This window comes from Rhinopithecus bieti, unplaced genomic scaffold (genome assembly GCF_001698545.2).
Source record: "Rhinopithecus bieti isolate Rb0 unplaced genomic scaffold, ASM169854v2 scaffold_3878, whole genome shotgun sequence".
NCBI lineage: Eukaryota > Metazoa > Chordata > Mammalia > Primates > Cercopithecidae > Rhinopithecus > Rhinopithecus bieti.
In genome coordinates this window covers 5,665,852-5,686,924 of record NW_016805059.1, presented here as the reverse complement: position 1 = coordinate 5,686,924, position 21,073 = coordinate 5,665,852, and the positions used below count along the sequence as shown (strand labels likewise).

The window sequence follows — 21,073 nt, the reverse complement described above, 5'->3', positions numbered from 1 at the left end:
ACCGTGTTAGCCAGGATGGTCTCGAACTCCTGACTTTGTGATCCGCCTGTCTCGGCCTCCCAAAGTGCTGGGATTACAGGCTTGAGCCACCGCGCCCGGCCGAGCAGTAGGTCTTAATGGTGGGCTTAAAATATTCAGTAAACCATGCTATAAACAAATGTGCTAACATCCAGGCTTGGTTGTTCCACTTACAGAGCACAGGCAGAGCAGATTTAGCATAATTCTTAAGAGCTGTCATATTTTCAGAATGGTAAATAAGAATCAGCTTTAACTTAAAGTCACCAACTACAGTAGCTTCTAACAAGGGAACCAGCATATCTTTTGAAGCTTTGAAGTCAGGCAGTGACTTCTCCTCTCCAGCTATTAAAGTCTTAGATGGCATTTTTTTTTTTTTTTTTAAGTAGAGACAGGGTTTCACCATGTTGGCCAGGCTGGTCTCAAACTCCTGACCTCAAATGATCTGCCTCAGCCTCCCATAGTGCTGAGATTACAGGCATGAGCCACCATGCCCAGTCAGATGGCATCTTCTTCCAATAGAGGACTGTTTCATCTACATTGAAAATCTATGGTTGAGTGTAGCCACCTTCATCAATGATTTGAACTGGGTCTTCTGGATAACTTGCTGCAGCTCCTACATCAGTCCTTGCTGCTTCGTCTTGCACTGTTATGTTATAGAAACGGCTTTTTCCCTTAAACCTCATGAACCACCCTCTGCCAGCTTCCAATTCTTCTTCTGCAGCTTCCTCACCTCTCTCAGCCTTTGTAGAATTAAAGAGAATTAAGGCCTTGCTCTGAATTAGGCTTAGGCTTAAGAGAATGCAGTGACTAGTTTGATCTTCTACTCAGACCACTGAAATTTTCTCTGTATTAACAATAATACTGCTTTGCTTTCCTATCATTGTATGTTCACTGAGTAGCACTTTTAATTTCCTTCAAGAAATTTTTCTTTGCATTTACAGCTTGGCTAAATGTTTGGCACAAGAGGCCTGGTTTTCAGCCTATCTCAGCTTTCAACTTGCCTTCCTCACAAGGCTTAATCATTTCTAGCTTTTCACTTAAAATGAGAGATATGTGACTCTTCCTTTCATTTGAACACTTAGATGCCATTGTAGGGATATGAATTGGCCTAATTTCAATATCATTCTGTATCAGGGAATAGAGAGGCCTGAAGACAGGGAGAGAGATGGGGAATGGCCTGTTGGTGAAGTAGTCAGAACACACACAATGTTTATCAATTAAGTTCACTGTCTTCCGTGAGCATGGTTTCAGGCACCCCAAAACAATTACCACAGTAATATCAAAGATCACTGATCACAGATCGCCATAACAGGCACAGTAATATTGAGAACATTTGAAATATTGTGAGAATTATCAAAATGTAATGCAGAGACACAAACTAAACATGTGCTGTTGGAAAAATGATACCAATAGACTGGTTCGATGCAATGGTTGCCACTTCAATTTGTTTAAAAAAAAAAAAAGCAATACCTGTAAAGTGCAATAAAGCAAAGTGCAACCAAACAAGGCATGCCTGTATTTTAAAATTCCATTAAACTTTTTTTAAAGAAAGGAATATGCATATATTCACTTCTGGAAAATTTCATTGAAATGTATTATTCATTACTTACTATTGTAAGTAGTCCTTGTTGCTTAATTTTAAAATGTCTCTGCTCCTTCTCCAATCCCACCCCCAACTGCAGGCAGGTTTTAGGATAATACTCACATGTCTGTAAAGCACTCTGAGATCCTTGGCTGGAAGGTTCTATATCAAAGCAAAGAATATTTTGTTTTATTGATTTTTCACTAACACATGAAGCAATTTTCTGGAAATGGGAATACATCAAATATTTACCTTGTTTAGTTCTTTTTCTTTTATAGTATGTTGCAAGGAATACCACAGATAAAAGTAAGATGACCAATAAAATCAAAGGGATCAACACCATCAGTATAAACTCTAACTGATTTTCATCCGGAGCAATGTTGGTAGAATTTATATTTGCAGTTAATGTTTCTGTGGCGGTCACTGCAGCAAATATGCTTGGAGTAGTCACTTCATTTGGTCTTTCAGATTCCTCAGGTGTATCTCCTGAGTGTTCTAATTCCTCAAAATTACCTGTGGGAACAGATACAAAACTGAGATTGCCATGGAGACAAAGTTAGTATGTTATATTGTCAATGATTTTTAAATTATTCCTAGATACATTCTGTGATAAACTTGACCCATTATACCTGGGCTCCAAGCTAGGTGTGACACAGAGCATTGATTTAACATAAATGAAGCTCAAGCTGGGAGTGTATTGAACATGGAATCAGAGCTCAGAGAAAAACCTTGTGCAAAGGTAGGCAGTTTTGCATTGACCAGACATTTTAGATGCGCTTAAGCAAAGGGCATTAGGAAGCTGCCCCAGGTTAAGGGTGATGTTCCAAGCCAAGTTATGTGATATTACAGGACGTCTCCTGTAGGATATGATAATATTTTAATAAAATGTCTGAATAAATTTAAATTCACATTTACTAAAAGTTAAGTACATGCCATACAGCACTTTTAGATGTAAACAAATGCACTCTGTGTCATAATTTTTTTTTTTTTTTTTGAGGCAGAGTCTTGCTCCATTGCCCCGGCTGGAGTGCAGTGGCATGAACTCAGCTCACTGCAATTTTCACCTCCTGGGTTCAAGCAATTCTTGTGCCTCAGCCTCCAGAGTAGCTGGGCTTACAGGCACGTGCCACCATACCCAGCTAATTTTTGTATTTTTAGTAGAGACAGGGTTTCACCATGTTGGCCAGGCTGGTCTCGAACTCCATGCCTCAAGTGATCCACCTGCCGCAGTCTACCAAAGTGCTAGAATTGCAGGTGTGAGCCACCGCCCCTGTCTGTGTCCTAATATTTAAATAAAAGGTTACCTATCAATGGAAAATAATTCTTTGAAAATGAATTGACTGTGCTGGGCACAGTGGCTCATGCCTGTAATCCCAGCACTTTGGGAGGCTGAGATGGGTGGATCACCTGAGGTTAGGAGTTCGAGACCAGCCTGACCAACATGGTGAAACCTGGTCTCTACTAAAATACAATAATTAGCCGGACATAGTGGTGGCTGCCTGTAATCTCAGCTACTTGGGAGGCTGAGGCGGGAGAATCACTTGAAACCAGGAGGTGGAAGTTGCAGTGAGCCGAGATTGTGCCATTGCACTCCAGCTTGGCAACAGAGCAAGACTCTGTCAAAAGAAGAAAGAAAGAAAGAAAGAGAGAAAGAAAGGGAGGAAGGGAGGAAAGGAGGAAAGGAGCAAAGGAGGAAAGGAGGAAAGGAGGAAAAAGGAGGGAGGGAGGGAAGGAAGGAAGGAAGGAAGGAAGGAAGGAAGGAAGGAAGGAAGGAAGGAAGGAATGGTGGTTTCCCTAATGTCAAACTGTATTGAACAGTTTGTTCAATATGAACCTCAGAATATATTGAAAAACCATCCTGGCTGGGCGTAGTGGCTCATGCCTGTAATCCCAACAGTTTGGGAGGCCAAGGAGGGCAGGTCATCTGAGGTCAGGAGTTTAAGACCAGCCTGACCAACATGGTGAAACCTGTCTTTACTAAAAATACAAAAATTAGCCGGGCGTGGTGGCACATGCCTGTAATCCCAGCTACTTGGGAGGCTGAGGCAAGAGAATCACTTTAACTCAGGAAGCAGAGGTTGCAGTCAGCCAAGATCGTGCCATTGCACTTCAGCCTGGGCAACAAGAGCGAAACTCTGTCTCAAAAAAAAAGAAAAAGAAAAGGAAAATAAAAACCATCAGGATGGGAAAGGACTACTGACTTGATGACTATCTGAAAAACTTTTCCTTACCTGACTAAGCAGTAGTCATGGTAAGGTAAGCTGAAGGTCTTTTTCCTAATATCATGTAATGTTGTCTACCTTTCAGAAGGGGCTAGCTGAAGAAAATACCTTGTAAGTTATCAAATGAGATGATTTATAAGAAATTATAAGAATTTATAAGAAAGTTCTTCTAAGGTGAAAGGAACTACGCAAATAGAGAAGTCAGCTGCTTTAAACCACACTCTGTGGTGTAGGTTAGGCAATTACTGCATAGAATGATCGAACTGGACAATGCAGAGCCAATTCAATAGTTTATCTATCTTCATAATCCCGTAACAATGGAGTCGTCTGATTTTGGTTGAAACAAAAATGTTTGGTCACTGCTATGAATTGAATGTTTGTATTCCCCTCTAGTTCATATATTGAAGCCCTAATCCTCAATGTGATGGATTAGGGCTAAGAGGTGAGGCCTTTGAGAGGTCATTAGGTTTAGATGAGATCATGAGAGTGGGGCCCCTGTGATGGGATTATTGCTCCTATGAGAAGATAAGAAAACCAGAGTTCTCTCTCCTTGCCATGTGTGGATATGGAAAGAAGGTGGCGACTGCAGGCCAGGAAGAGAGTTCTCACCAAATACTGAATCTTCTAGCACCTTTGATCTTGAACTTCCCAGCCTCCAGAACTGCGAGAAATAAATGTCTGTTGTTTAAGTCTCGCAGTTTGTGGTATTTGAGCTAAGACAATAAGAATCTAATTGTGTTGATTGTATGAATAAATACTTCAGTCTCCCACAGCAGGGAATTCATTTGATAATCCCTTTAGTAAATGCAACCCCAAACCATCAGAATTAATTACATACTGCAGAGTAAACTCACCGGTGTTTCTCACGTGTATATGCCAGAGGCAGGATTGAAAAAATAACTACCAAGTTTTGAAGAGAGGAGGGGCTTCAACATGGCTGACTAGATGCATCTGGCACTCACCTCCTTCATAAAAAATAACAAAAGTAGTGAGTAGACAAGCTACATTTTGAATTGACCGTTTAAGAGAGAACACTGGAATTCAACAGAGTAGTGACAGAAAACACTTAAAGCAAGGAAGGAGCGGGAAATAAGACATCCTTCTTGGCTGACAATGTTTGGGAGCCTGGAGAAGCTCCCCAATGTGGGGAAAGGGTAAGTGGTCCATATTTCCACTGCAGACTCCTCCAGCTTAGCTATGGGAGAGCCCCTCAACTATCACAGACCCTGAGACTAACATTGAGAGCTGCCTGTAGACTGTGCAATGGCATTTCTCCAGAGAGGGATCTTATGCGGAGTCTCACACACCCCTGAGCCCTAGTGGCTGCAGCACAGTGCCGCTGTGAGGGCCCAGCCCCCACCAGACTGTATCCTGCCCTAGGGCCCAACAGCCCCTGCATCTCCATGTCTCTGGAGCCCCTGCCTGCAGCCACCACTGCTGCTGGCTGCTGCTGCCAGGGCCAAGGTAAGAGCCACTGGCAGCACCCCTCCCCCGATCCCCGGCCAGCAGAGGGGCACTCACACATGTTTATGTGCCTCAAGGACAAACTCCACTGTTCGCAGCTAATTGCTGCTATAAACTGCTGCTGCTGGGGCCAAAGCATGAGCAAAGCATACCCCTCTCCCAGCTGGCTGCCTATGGTTGCTCCCACTGAAAGCAATCCCATCCTCCGCAGTAGTGGGCAGCAGTGTAGTCACTGCTGCCTTCACCTGAGCTTTCCATCAGCAGCCTGGGGATTGCTTCACTGCTGCCTTTTATAGCCAGATACTGCATGCACCACCAGAGAGTCAAAGAACAGGTCTGCACAGGCCTGCTCTCTCCCAGTGCAGTACTTGAGCGTGCCACTTGGGGCCTGGTGATTGCCCAGCCCAGTTCAGTCCATCACCACTGACACAACAGCATTCCTCCCAGAGGCCTGAGGTTGGGACTACCCATTGTGCTGCCACCATCATAGTTGGCATCCACCCTCATGTACCAGCTACAGGCCTGGGGACTGGCCTGCCCAGTCCATTGCAACCACTGCCAACACCAGCACAGGTACTTGGGACCCAGAGTGTTGTCCTGCCAACACCCACACCAATCTGCCTACCTGCCTGGTTAACCACTACCATTTCTAGCACCCAAGCAAGACACCTGGAGGCCAAAGAACCAGCCTGCCTGGACACACTAACACCAGTGCCAGTGTATGCTGCCTCGGGACCCAGGGACAGATATGTCCAACCCACCTCTGTCACCACTGGGGCCCGAAGGCAGAGGTTGCAGTGAGCTGAGATTGTGCCACTGTACTTCAGCCTTAGCAACAGAGCCAGATCCTGCCTTAAAAAAAAAAAAAGAAAAGAAAAAGAAGACCTATTTAATGAAACAATAGATGAAACTTCCTAAGTCTAGCAAGAGATTTAGACATCCAGATACAGGAAGCCCAGAATTCTCCAAATAGATACAATTCAACAAAGGACTTCTGCACAGCACATTACAGTCAAATTGTCGAACATCAAAGACAAAGAAAGAATCTAAAATTAGCAAGAGAAAAGCATGTAGTCACCTATATAGGAACCCCTGTCAGACTAACAGTTAATTTCTCCACAGAAATCTTATAGGCCAGGAGAGAATGGGATGATATATTCAAAGGACTGAAAGAAAACAAAACAACAAAAATGCTGTCATCCAAGGATTCTATACTCAGCAAAGTTATCCTTCAAAAACAAAGGAAAAACAAAGTCTTTCCCAGACATACAAAAGCTGAGGGAATTCATTACCACTAGACTGGCCCAAAAAGAAATGCTTAAGGGAGTCCACTGAGAAGCAAAAGAACAATATCTATCATGAAAACACATGAAAATACAAAACCCACTGGTAGAGTAAACACACACACACACAAGAAAAAGACTAAAATGTTACCACTACAGAAAACCACCAAACCATAATAAAGACAAGTAAGAGAGAAAGAAAGGAACAATGGATAGACAAAACAATCATAAATCAATTAATAAAATGAGAGGAAGGAGCCCTGATATATAAATAATAATCTTAACTGTCAATGGATTAAACTGCCCAATTAAAAGATATAGACTGGCTGAATGGATTTAAAAAACACACAGACACAACACAACTACATGCTGCCTACAAAAAACTCATCTCGCCTATAAAGATACATATAGACTGAAAGTAAAGGGATGGGAAAAGATATTCCATACAAACAGAAGCCAAAAGCAAGCATGAGTAGCTATACTTATGTCAAAAAAACAGACTTCAAGTCAAAAACAGAAGAAATAGACAAAAAGGTCATTATATAATAATAAAGTGATACATTCAGCAAGAGAATGTAGCAATTCTAAACATATATGCACCTAACACTGGGAGCACCCAGATATATAAAGCAAATATTATTAGATCTAAAGGGATAGGTAGAGTCTAATACAAGAGTTGAGAAATAGAACACCCACTCTCAGCATTAAACAGATCATCTAGATAAAATAATAATAATAACAAAGAAACATTGATTTAAATGGCACCTTACACCAAATGGACTTAAAAGAACATTTACAGAACATTTCATCAAACAGTGCCAGAATATACATTCTTCTCATCAACACTTGGAACATTTTCCAGGATAAACAATGTTAGAACACAAAACAAGCTCAACACATTTTTAAGAATTGAAATCATATCAAATATCTTCTCAGACCACAATGGAATAAAACTACAAGTCAATAACAAGAAGAACTTTGGAGACTGTACAAGTACATGGAAATTAAATAGGAAATTTTTTAAAAGGCTTGAAACAAATAAAATGGAAATACACCATACTAAAACCTATGTTATACAGCAAAAGCAGTGCTAAGAGGTAAGTTTATAGTAACTACCTACATCAAAGAAGTAGAAAGATTTTAAGTAGACAATCTAGTGATGCATCTCAAGGAACTAGAAAAGTAAGAGCAAATCAAATCCAAAATTAGTAGAAGGAAAGAAATAATAAAGATCAGAGCAGAACTAAATGAAATAGACTAAAAACAAACAAACAAAAAACAAACAATACTGTGATGAGATATTATCTCATTGAATGGTTATTTTTGGGCACAGTGGCTTATACCTATAAACTCAGCATTTTTGGAAGTCAAGGCAGGAGGATCACCTGAGGTCAGGAGTTTGAGACCAGCCTGGACAGCTAAAATACAAAATTTTAGCTCTACTAAAATATAAAACTAGCTGGGCATGGTGGCACACGTCTGTAGTTCCAGCTACTTGGGAGGCTGAGGCAGGAGGATCACTTCAACCCAGGAGCTAGAGGTTGCAGTGAACTGAGATCACACCACTGCACTCCAGCCTGGGTGACAGAGCAAGATTCCATCTCAAAAGAAAGGAAAAAAAAAAAAAGGTTATTGTTGAAAAGGCAGAAGCAGTAGATGCTGGCAAGAATGCAGAGATAAGGGAACTCTGTTGGTGGGAATGTAAATTAGTACAGCCACTATGGAAAACAGTATGGCAATTTCTCAAAAAACCAACAATAGAACTACTACACAATCCGTAATCTCACTACGGGATATTTATCCAAAGGAAAATAAATCAATATATCAAAGGAATAAATGCACTCGCATGTTCATTGCAGCACTATTCACAATAGCCAAGATATGAAATCAACCGAAGTATCTATCAGTGGATGAATGGATAAAGAAAATGTGGTATATATACACAATGGAATACTATTCAGTTATAAAAAAGAATGAAATCATGTCTTATGCTGAAACATAGATAGAGCTGGAGGTCATTATTTTAAGTAAAATAAGACAGGCACAGAAAGACAAAGACCTTATGTTCTTGCTCATATGTGGTAGCTAAAAAAGTTGATCTTATGAAGGTAGAGAGTAGAATTATAAATACCAGAGGCTGGGAAGGGTGTGTGGGTAAGAGCAGGGGAAGAAGAGAGGGTGGTTAATGGGTAGAAACATACAGTTAGATAGACAGTATAAGTTATAATGCTCCATAGTAGAGGAGGATGACTGTAGTTAACAATAATATATTTTATATTTCAAAGTAGCTAGAAGACAGGACTTGAAATCTTCTCAGCACACAGAAATGATAAATACTCAAAGTGATGGCTACCCCAAATACACTGACTTGATCATTATAGATTCTATCCATGTAACAAAAAATACACATGTGCCCTATAAGTATGTAAAATATTATGTATCAGTAAAAATCTACCACTTACTGATCACTGCCTTCTGAGTTAAGCGGCTTTGTCCTACATTTACAGTAGTCCCCCATTATCCAAGGGCAACATGTTTCAAGGCCCCAGAAGATGCCTGAAATTATGGGTGGAACTGAATCCCACATACACTGTGTTTTATTCTAAACACACCTATGATAAAGTTTAATTTTACAAATTAGGCCCAGTAAGCAATGAACAATAACTAGTAATAAAATAGAACAATTACAACAATATACTATAATAAAAGTATGTGCATGTGATCTCTCTCTCAAAATATCTTATTGTACTATACTGTTTTTGGCCACGGTTGACCATGGGTAACTGAAACCATGAAAAACAAAACTGTGGATAAGGGGAGACTACTGTATATGTCTTTAAAATTGGGTGAGTCAATAATGTATTCACATATATGTTAAAGCCTTTGATATGTCATGTATCAGCCTGGACTAGTAAATGACATTTGTCTTCCAGAAAACCTCCTCATTAAAATGATTCTGCTTGGAGAGCTACTGCAGCCAGATCAAATAGCATCTTTCACTGGTGACCTCAGCCAGTGAAGACTGGTACATATGGGTAGGATGAGGTTGGGTGTGGGGTGGGGAATGGTGGTGGTTGGTGCAGCTGGTGGTGATAATCCTTATACCTAGAGGTCAGTGAACCTTCCTTGAGTATCCAGACCCCGTCCCCCCTCACTTTACTTCTTTTGGTTACTTCTATGAATACTGTAGCTGCTGCTAATATTTCAGCATCTTTTTTTGAGAATTTACTAAGAACCAATCTCTGTGCTCTGCCTTGTACCCAGATTATCTCATTTTGTCCTCACCATTTTTTCTGATAGACACTAGGGCAAAGAGGTTACACAACTTGCCCAAGATCACAGAGCTCACATGGAGGAGTGATGATTTGAAACCAGGGGGCCAATGGCAGAACCAGAGCTTATAACCCTCCCTCAGGGTTTTCCCTCCCTCAGGGAGGAATGCAATGCTTGCAAATCATAAAGTTTGGTGTAAAGTGGTGAATGAGAGGGAACCTCCTGCTCCCATTCCTCCGCCTATCCTAGGAGGTGGCTGTCTGGCACAAGGCAGTACAGAGGAAAGGGTTCCCAGAAACCTCGGCTTTACTGGGGATCTTGCTAAGGCTCCTCAGCTCAGATGCGCTCCCGGCAAAGCTGCCCAGAAGGACAGGGTCTTTTCAGCGCCTCTCTGAGGAAGGTGAATGAAGTCCCCAGAAGAACACTTTGCACTCTTAGTCACCATTTGACCCGTGGCCCCAGGAAGAGAGAAAATAGGAAAGGAAACAAGCTAACAAGAATAATGGGGACATCTAGACAATCGGGAATAAAAGAGAAATGGAAAGAAGCATACCAGATGGTCCTGGCCTGTGTACATTTACTTTTCAGCACGAGACAATGCTGTTCACAGGTGGCCCTTGGTGGTGGAAGGTGGAGTTAAAGAGGCTGAAAGTTCTCTCTGCAATGCCCACCTCCCACATGCCCTCACATATGTTTCCTGCATTAAGCATCATTTGCTGTCTCAGATGCTCTAGTGGCTATTTAAATAAATGAGAATCAAGGGATTGTTCTTGTTCTGTCTCTCTCTCTCTCTCTCTCTCTCTCTCCCCCCCCACCCCAACTCTAAGATAGCTTCAAAATAATAAATAACAGTAACTGGGATGTATTGAATGCTAGCTACTAGGATAAACATGTGCTATCTAATTCGATCTTCACCACTTTATTGTCCACATTTTACTGATGAAGAAACTGAATCTTGAATGTCTTGCCCTGGGGTGCAATCCTGTCATTTACATTGTTAATTTCTATTGGGTTTTGAAGGTACATTTCCTCAAGCATAGGTGACAAATAACAGATGAGGGTCTGGACATAGCTCGGCCACTTCATACTTATAGAATTTGGACAATTTACTTTTCCCTTAATGACTTAATGCTCTAATTTGTACAACTAAGGAGTGATCCCCAAGGTCCCACCTATTTCCGCATCTCTGTTGATTCCAAAGTGTCTACCTTGTTTTAAGTAAAGTTTTGAATAGGTAATCTGCACATGGTGCTTAGTTCAGAAAGGAAGCTTCACTACCACCCTTTCCCCAAGCTACTCAGTTTCCTTCCCCAGAAGTAACCACCGTTTCTGCTCCTTTGAGAGAAACTCTATGCATATACAAGTATAAGTATTGTTTCCTGTTTTCTCTTTTTAACACAAATGGTAGCACAATTTATATACTTTCTGCCCCTTGCTTTTTTCACTTAAAATTTTATCTTGAAGAGCATTCCACGACCGTATAGAGAGCTTTTTTTCCCCATTATTTGAATGTATTATAATCTATTCCTATTGATAGAGATTTAGGTTCTGTTGTGTTTCCAACAATACTGCAATAAACCTCTCTGTTCATCCCTCAATTTGCACGCAGGCAAACACGTTCTACAGTGTATCTAAAAATGGGGAGAGCATGAGAGGGTGTTAGGTGCAGGATAAGGGGGCACAGCATCAAACTACTCTTGGTGGTCTGATCTGAAAAATTCTCTAAGACAACCCTAGTACTCCAGTTTTCACATAATGAGAATTGGCAGAAACTAAGGGAAGAACCGAGTGTGCAGGGAGTCTGGGATGTCAAAGGGAGGGAAGTTGAAAACACTGGGGACCGGTTCTAAGAGTCTGTGCAGGGAGGAATCAGATGTCATCAGAAGGGGGATGGCAAACAAAGACGAGCCATAGAATCAGATCAGCAGCCAGGAGCTGGTTGCCAAGGTGACAAGGGTAAGAGTTAGGTAGAAAATCAGAAGTGTACAACGACAAGGTGGAAAACAGAGGAGGTGCCAAAGGCCATAAAAGTATGGATGCAGAGGGCAGCTTGAGGGATTTTACCCAAAAACATGACATTTTCCCCAAAAACATAGTCCCTCCCGTGGCCTATGGGTTAATAGCCACTCTTAATCCAGTGCACATGAGGCCCCCTAAAACCACTGTACAGCCTCACACAACCCTTGTGGGGCTACAGCCTTTTCAAGGAAACACTTACTAAGGCCCATAATCATCCACGGAGATTTCCTGCGGGCGGCATCCTGGGATTCTTGGGTGAAAGTGACCTTTTACAACCTTGGGAGTCCAGCCACCGTGAAGGAAGGCAGAACTCTCTTTCACGAAAAAAGTCTGGAGATGAACACTCCAGAACATGCAAGGGTACTTCCTGTGCTGCGCTCCAGAACTCCAAGGACGTAACCATGGCATCGCGGAAGAAGACAGGATTTGAATTCAGAATAGCTGGGCTTGAGACTGGCTGCTGCCCTCTGCACCCTTGGGGCCTGGGAAGAATTCCCTCCCTCTCTAATTCTCCATTTCCTAAAAGTAAAAAAAGTAGGCCTTCTGCTCTGTCTAGCCCATAGTGTTTGCATGAAAGTAAATGAAATAAGAACTGTGAAAATGCTTTAGGAGCCATAAAGCACCACACACAGGCCAGGTATTTGTGTCCTTGTTATTTCCTTCCTCCATCACCTGTTCTCTTTCTCCCATCTCTGTGCTTGCCTGTTTCTCTGCTGTTCCCCAGAAGGTTAATCTGCCTGGTATAACTTCCTCATTTTACTGCTGCTTTACTTCCTTATCTAAATTTGGGCATATTTCGGGGTAAAAGAGGTGGGGCTAGAGGTAAAACTAGCAAAGCTGCAGAAGACAGGGATAGGACGTAGGGTGAGAGGGCAAAGAGAGAGGCATTAACAAGCAAAAGAATAGAAGAGAAGAAATAAGGAAGACAACAGGTTAGAAGCAGAAAGGTGTGTGAAGATCAGTCTTGCGTGGCTTCACGCCCTGCACGGGTGTGATCACTGGGTGTGAGGGCCGAGGCTGGTGGCCTCCTAAGCTGCAGATTTGGCAGAAGTCCCTCCTGTTAGGTGGCCAAGTCACAGTCATCTCAAGTGACCCCAACACAAACTCTCTCAGGAAGTCTCCCTCCGTTTCACCATTTATCTTTCTCTGTGCTCAGATAATGTAGCGTTTTAAAGAGATAATGGAAGTGGTCAGTCATGTGAATGATGAAACTAAGCTGCAATACTTCACTTTATTGTTAATCCAAAAATCTTAAGATCACTCGATAATGAACTGCACAGTGTACAGAGTCACCTACAAATACTTATTGACAATATTCACGCAAACACATCTGGGACTCATCTTTCACACATCTGGTGAGGATGTCTGGGGAAATCCTTGTAAGTGGGAAGAAATGTTTGAGGTAACGCCTGGCAGCCCCAACAGCTGGGCAGCACAACTTCCCCATTATCGCTGCTCAGGGCATCATCACTAAATGGAAATGACTCTGCTTCTCAGGGAAGCAAACTAGCTAACTTCTCTTTTTCTGAAAGTGAAACAAATGTGCAACCAACACGTACGTGCACTATTTACAAGAGCAAAGACATGGAACCAACCCAAATGCCCATCAGTGATAGACTGGATAAAGAAAATGTGGTACATATACACCATGGAATACTATGCAACCATAAAAAAGAATGAGATCATGCCCTTTGCAGGGACATGGATGAAGCTGGAAGCCATCATTCTCAGCAAACTAACACAGGAACAGAAAACCAAACACCAAATATTCTCACTCATAAGTGGGAGTTGAACAATGAGAACACATGGACACATGGAGGGGAATATCACACACTGGGGCCTGTCGGGGGTTGGGGTGCAAGGGGAGGGAGAGCATTAGGACAAATATCTAATGCATGCGGGGCTTAAAACCTATATGATGGGTTGATAGGTGCAGCAAACCGCCATGGCACACATATACTTATGTAACAAACCTGCACATTGGAACTTAAAGTAAAATTTTTTTAAAAAGCTTAATTAACACAAAAATATGTTTAAAAAAAGTGCAACCAAGCTCTAGCTTTTAAAGTTAGAAGACGAAGAAAGTATTATAAACTGACTGAAAGACTGTCACACTAATAATACAATGTGAAATAATACAATGTGAATAATACAGTGTGAATAATACAATGACAAGAGAATGCTACTAAACTCAGGATGTCATGAAGTATGTTGGACCACAGGCAGATGCCCCATTCTTTCATTTGTCAATTATGTGAACTCCATGCACCAATTATTTAAACAATTTTACAGTTAAGATGGTGAAATGAAAGAAAACATGTCGGATGTCAAGGCTTCAAACTCTTCCCTGCTTTGTGGAGTAACTGACAAGTTTGAATTTCAGGATGATCAAGAAAGCAAACCCAAAAGCCTGACTCCTTTTCATTCTCTCCTGTACCTCGGTATACAACGAAGAGCCTTGATTAGCATTAGGAGGAGGAGAGAAAAACAAACCAAGAAGTCTTCCAGTGGTTCTCAGCCTAGTCTGCACGTAGAATCACTGAGGCAGCTTCCAATAACCTGATGCCCACACCATACCCCAAACTCATTACATCAAAATACCTGAGGGTACAGCTTCTAGGGAGGCTGAAGCAGGAGGATCACTTGAGTCCAGTCCAAGGCTGTGTGGGCTATGATCACACCACTGCACTCTGGCCTGGGTAACTGAGCAAGACCCTGTTCTAAATATCAATCAATCAAAATATTTAGGGGTAGAACCCAGGCCTCAATAATTTTTACAGTTTTCCTTGTGGCTCCAGGCTGCAGCTGAAGTTGAGACTCACTTCTCCAGACCCTGCCCACTTCTGGCCTCCCCTGAGCCATACCAAATCATTCCCTGTCTTGTTCTCTATGCTCCTTGGTGAAATTGAGAAGAATCAGAGGTCAAGGAGTTGGATGCCAAAGGCTTGCCTAGCAGCTGCCAACTCTATCACCAGAACACAGTAGCTTAAAAATCATCACTGAAGTCTCAAGAACCTGGAAGAGTCTAGCTAGGACACACCGAGAGAGTACTGTGACCATCACACCTTCCCGAATAAGTCTGAATTAGAGAGATGCATGCCAGGATTTAAACCCTGCATATCCAGAAAATGTTATTGCTAATAAAACAACTATCAGCAATAGCTTTGGTTGGTGCTTTAAGCCAGTGGTCCTCGAACCTCAGTGGGTATTGGAAACACCTACAGGGGTTCTTAAAGCACAGACTGCTGGGCATGGTCTTATACTTTCTGATGTAATAGGTCTGGAAGGGGGCCCAAGAATTTGCTTTTTTTTTGAGACAGGGTCTCACTCGGTTGCCCAGCCTGGAGTGCAGTGGTATGAACATGGCTCACTGCAGCCTTGCACTCCTGGGGTCAAGCAATCCTCCCACCTCAGCCCACCAAGTAGGTGGGACTACAGACGTGCACAACCATGCCTGACTAACTTTTGTATTATTTGTAGAGACAGGGAGTCTCGCTTTGTTACCCAGGCTGGCCACAAACTAATGGTCTCAAGCAATCCTCCTGCTTCAGCCTCCCAAAGTGCTAGGATTACAGGCATGAGCCACCAAGTCCTACCAGAATTTGCATTTTTAGCAAGTAATTAGGTTGTGCTGATGCTGCTGGTCTGCAGGTCATACCGGTTGAAGTTGCTCAAACAATCTCATTTAGTTGTGTCTAATTATCAGTCACACCTGTTGTTGTTCTCCACCTTTACTGTGCATCAGCATCACCTGGGAAGTTTTTAAGCCCTAACTAAATTAGTTATTTGAGAATATCTGAGGGGGTGGCCTGGGTAACAGTATTTCTTAAAAGCTCCCCAAATAACTGCAGTAAGTATGTATGTTAGGTTGAGAATTACTGAGTTAAATAATAACTGAGTGGACTTTATTTTAATTTGCTATTGTTCATGAAGACAGTCCTCATTCGTTTTAAATGTGATTAGAGAACCCTACACAGAAGCCTTTGGGAACAACATTAATGGAGTATGCACCATTAAATAGTTTAACTCTTCAGTTGATCTCTTTTTAAAAATCAATTGTTCAGCATCTGTGGAATCTGATTGTGATGTGGTCAGGAACAGAATGGGACTAAAATGAGAATAACCATGCCAGACTCTTCAGGACACAGCCTGGCTGTGGGAGGCTGTGTTTGCATAGAGACACTAACTGCAAGTGGATGGATGACATCACTGGACACTGTTGCTCATGGACCACAGACAGTGGTGCTGGGACACCAATGCTCACAGACTATAGATGGTGGTGATGGGACACCATTGCTCGTGGACTGCAGACAGTGGTGCTGGGACACCATTGCTCATGGACCGCAGACAGTGCTATGAGGACACTGATATTCATGGACTACAGATGCTGCTCTGAAGTGCTCTGCACTTTTCTCTAGTTCACTTCATTTCCACATGATACTAACTTATTGTTTATTATCTGGAATTACTTCATTTGTATGGTTGTCTGCCATTTGTCTCCTTCACTGTTTAGAACGTATCCCTAGCACCTGCAACCCCATCTGCTGTGTGTGGAAGGAATGACTGAAGGTAATGTCCAATAGTCCTGGTGGGTCTGTGGTGAAATTGCCAGTCACGCTCTCACGTTTTTCTCCAGAGTCTGATCTCCTTCCCCTAACAACTTCCTTTCAGTCATACATACACGATGTATCTCCAGTCACAAAGAAACAGAAATCTAAAGTGGTTTTCTCTCAAAAGCTATCTAAATTTTCTAACATACTAGGGAACGGAGGAATTGCTTAATAACAACTTATGCATCCTAAATGATGAAATTTCATGTTTATAGTTTTTTTGGCAGGAGCAATGAGGGTGGTTCGCGCATTTGCCACCATGTAAAGGTCAGGTGACTTGATTCTCTGGGAGCAGGACTCAAGGAGAGGAGGGATTGCTGTTTTCTTACAAGCTCAGTTGTTCTGCAAATTTGCCAATTTTATTAAGTGAAAGTCTTCACCTAATATGTTTTTTTTTCTGACTAATTTACTTGAAGAAGATATGGACAGAATAAATAGGTGGTTGAACAGATACAAGGCAGAAGCATTGAAGGTTAATGGCAGCTTGTAAGTACAGGAAGGTATTTGAGATCATCAAGCAATGCCTGTGTTTTGTACACCTTGTCTCTTCAGCCACCAGATAACTAGAGGTGATGATGCCTTTCATCAAAAGAATATAAAGAAAGGATGCTTTTTTCTAGTTTTGAGGAGGTTATCTGGTAAAACACTTTCAGCCAGTAGTCTGCTCTGGGAAATTACTTGTGAGGCTGTGTTGTATTTTTACCTCCTTAAACTGAGAAGCACACCTGTAATTGTAATTTACTATCAGATTAAAACATGTTTTACAATGGGGAGACCCACAATGTTCCAATGTCTTTTTCATTTTCAACTTTTATTTTGATGTCTTTCTAAGAGAAAGCTTGCTCACATTTAATCAGATTTGCTCAGGCCCTAAAGCTGTTTCTGGTTTGAAGTCACTCACTTTGGGAAGCCACATGTTTGACCACCAGACTGTCTTTTTATACACTGGATTCCTACAGTGGCCTGTAGCACCTGGCAGTTTTAAAGAATGCGTATTTTTATGAGACAGAATACAAATACATTTTAAATCCTTAAAAAAGTTCTTCATACCATGAATGAGACAAGCTACATGAAAGTGCTTTGAAATGTAAAAAAAAAAAAAAAAGGATTGTTAAATGATAGTTATTGCCAAACTGAATACTTTCCTATTTTTATTTTATTTCTATTTATTTTATTATATTTCTTCTTTTCAAGGGCCAATTTCAAAATTGCAATTGAAAAGAGTAACTTGAAAACAGACACTCCCAGCCATGCCTTTGCCTCAAGACATCTGCCGTCTCCCCGGCCTCTGAGGCAGGGTGGGAAGACACCGCCACCCCATTCCATAGGTGAGGGGCTCTTTCCTGGGGTACATGGGCATCCCACTCCTTGCTCAGCTCAGCACAAGCTCAGCATTGCCAGAGAGAAAAACTGGAAGACAGAGACAAACAAAATAATAACTGGTAGGTGAGTGCTTGATAAGTTAAAGAACAGGAAACCAGGGAACACTGTGGGCTCCCACCCCAGGGGCTTGGTTGCCACCAAGAGTGAACGAGGAACAACATGGAGAGGATGTGCACGAGAGTCCCCATCGCCAGCCTAAGCAGGAGCACAGGAGCAACAGCGTTTGGTGCTTTCCTACAAGAGGCTGAAGAAGGAAGCAAGTTGCTAAGGTTTTGAAGTGCTGTGTGAAGGGAGCAGAATCGTGCGTCGCATTTCCTTGAATCAGCTAAACCCTGAACAGGTCCCTAAAGCCAGTGGGCTTCTGGTCCTATTTTACCTTCAAAGAGAATCAATCCTGTCTTTCCATCCTGAACAGTCTCCTAGGCTCAAGCACTTTGAATTTTAGTATCGTGGCTGGAGCTATTGATGTGGTGCTAGTCTCACTCTCTTTGTCAACCTCTCTTGTGCATTTATTAATACAAACTTATTATTTTTTCCTAACATAGTTGTTAATGTGATTACGTTCATAGATTTTTTAAAAGTTGTTCTGCTCTTGAATTCCTGGTTTTATTCTATATAATTATCAGTATTTTTTTTCAGAAATGGTCTCTTTTTATTTGAATGGTTGATCTAGGACTCAGCCTAAGTATAATTCTAACATGTAGCTGTACATAACCAACATGTCTATGACGTTAGTGATGAACCAGAACCAACACAGAGATGGTCTTTGCTTGATAAAAGATAATCACAATCCAAAATAAAATTACTGGATAAAATACAGGATGCCTAGTTAAATTTGAGTATCAGATAAACAATGAAACATTTTTAGTATTAGTATGTCCCGTGTAATATTTGTACTAAATATTTATACTAAATTGTAAAGGGCATCCTTATACTAAAGAAAAGCATTGCTTATCTGAAATTCACATTTAACTGGTTGTCCTATATTTTTATTTGCTAAATTTGGCAATCTTAATCATAAACAAATAAGCAAACAAGTATAAGTCTTAGAAAAGAATAAATCAATTTTCAAATGAATGAATTTAGTGTTGTCAGGGAATGATAATAACATGTCAGCAAACCTTGGCAACCATTGGAATCCCGTTTCTGAAAATCATAATGTAGTGTGAAGTAGAAAATAACAGTGATGGTTTTAACTCATATGAAACATAGAAAAAAATTCAAAAACAAACTGGATTTATTGGTTTTAAGGAAAAGAAGCCAGAACAATGACCAGAATACTGTTCTGTTAGGTAACTCTTCTGTTAAGCACCTTCTTTAATTACTCAGGAAATATTTCTGTGTTTTTCCTCAACTACTGAAGTAGATTTTCCCATGAGTTTTATGTTATGCAAAGTTTAGTTCTTTTTAAAGTTATCAAATCAGCTCTTACTGGCTTGAAGTTAAGTATCTATGGAACTTGCATTTCCTTTGTTTTCCTTTCAAATGTCTCCCCAAATTGCTTGTAACTGTGTGTCCTTTCTGTAAATAATTTTGCCACTTAATGTGTATTTTTCTGGGTCTGAACTTGTGTTCGTATTTTCAGAAGGTAGGTAAAAACATTTTCTCTGCAGCTACATAGTATTCTCTCCAGGAAGGCTTGGGGGGGGGGGCGGGGGGGGGGGGAGGGCAATCATTGTTTTGGTTTCAAAGGAAAGAAAGGAACTGTTCACCCATTAAAAGATTTGGGAGGCCGGGTGCAGTGGCTCACACCTGTAATCTGTAATCCCAGCACTTTGGGAGGCCGAACAGGGTGGATTACTTGAGATCAGGAGTTCGAGACCAGCCAGGCCAACGTGATACAACCCCTGTCTCTACTGAAAATACAAAAAAAATGAGCAGGGCTTGGTGGCAGGTGCCTGTAATCCCAACTACTTGGGAGGCTGAGGCAGGAGAATCGCTTGAACCCGGGAGTCGGAGGTTGCAGGAGCAGCACTACTACACTCCAGCCTGGGCAACAGAGCAAGACTCCATCTCAAAAAATAAAAATAAAATAAAACAACTAACTAACTAAATAAAAGATTTGGGATAGTTAGCTAACATTCTGGAATAAAATTATAAAACTGAGTTAACTAAAAATAACATTTATCCAAGTATTGATTTTATTATTTAAATGATTATAAGATCCTCATAAATACAAGTAAATATTGGGGCATATGATACATTTCATGTTGTTTATGCATTCATTGAGTCAGCCACTACCCTTTTGTTGTGTGACTAGTAACGTGCAAGTCGCCATTCTAAGCTTCGGCATGTGAAGGTGAATAAGACCAGCTTCTGTCTCCCAGGGAAGTGGCTGTTAAGTAGGGACAATGGCATGCAAATCAGTAATTATAATACAGATTAATAAAAGCCATCATATGTTTGTATACAAAGTCTCATGAGCACATGGGAGAGGAGGACATTCATTGCATTTGGGGCTAAGGCGTACTCAGGTATTTGATGCAAGGGAGTGGACCAGTCAATTGAACCTTGGGAGTTCTTCAAGCAAAGAGGGAAGAGAAAGGCATTACAGTTGAGGGCACAGCATACAGAAAGGCCTCTGTATGCTGTCAGTGGCCTGACAGAGCTTGGCACATTCAAGTGGCTGTATTATAGGACTCACGGTGGGAAGCAAGAAGTAGCAAATGTAAAGCAGGAGAAGAACTTCAGACCAGCTCATCATTAGCTTGTAATGATGCCAAGGGGATTCGACTCTATCTCAAGGAGATGAAGAACCATTGAGGGATGAGTACAGGAGGAAATGATTCCATTTTTATTACAGAACCATCACTCTGGAAGTTATGTGAAAATGTGTTGGAGATGAGAGTAGAGGCAAGAAGACTGGTTAAGAAGTTAACAAAATAGCCTAGGTGAGAGCCCACAAGAGTCTGAACTGGCAGGGAGCAAAGAATGGGTATTGTTTTGGAACTGAGTTTAAGGTCTCTGTGACACATCCAGGGAAACCTGGTGATGAAAATACAAGTCTAGAGTTGGGCAGATAGGTCTGGCTGGAGGTGGTTATTTGGGAATCCTCAACCCAGGAGTGAGATGAAAGTGGGTGTGGCTGGGCTCAGTGTCTCACGCCTATAATCCCAGCACTTTGGGAGGCCTAAGTGGGAGGATGGCTTGAGCCCAAAAGTTCAAGACCAGCTGAGCAACATAGAGAGACCCTATCTCTACAAAAAAAAAAAAAAAAAA

The 21,073-nt window shown here is 41.5% G+C and overlaps 1 protein-coding gene across 2 annotated transcripts in view; it reads right to left on the bottom strand.

Moving 5' to 3' along the window:
• TMEM154 (transmembrane protein 154) overlaps positions 1-21,073 on the bottom strand; it is a 59,350-nt gene that overhangs the window by 26,575 nt on the left and 11,702 nt on the right. Inside the window, exons 1-3 of one of the 2 annotated variants that reach the window (XM_017871119.1) lie at positions 12,061-12,191; positions 1,853-2,113; positions 1,724-1,762 (exon numbers count right to left, since the gene is read on the bottom strand). In XM_017871119.1, the coding sequence (XP_017726608.1) occupies positions 1,724-1,762; positions 1,853-2,113; positions 12,061-12,076 (316 nt within the window). In that variant the 5' untranslated portion in view covers positions 12,077-12,191. Of the gene's footprint in view, positions 1-1,723; positions 1,763-1,852; positions 2,114-12,060; positions 12,192-21,073 lie in introns of those variants that run through there. The other variant, XM_017871118.1, reaches the window with a different exon arrangement.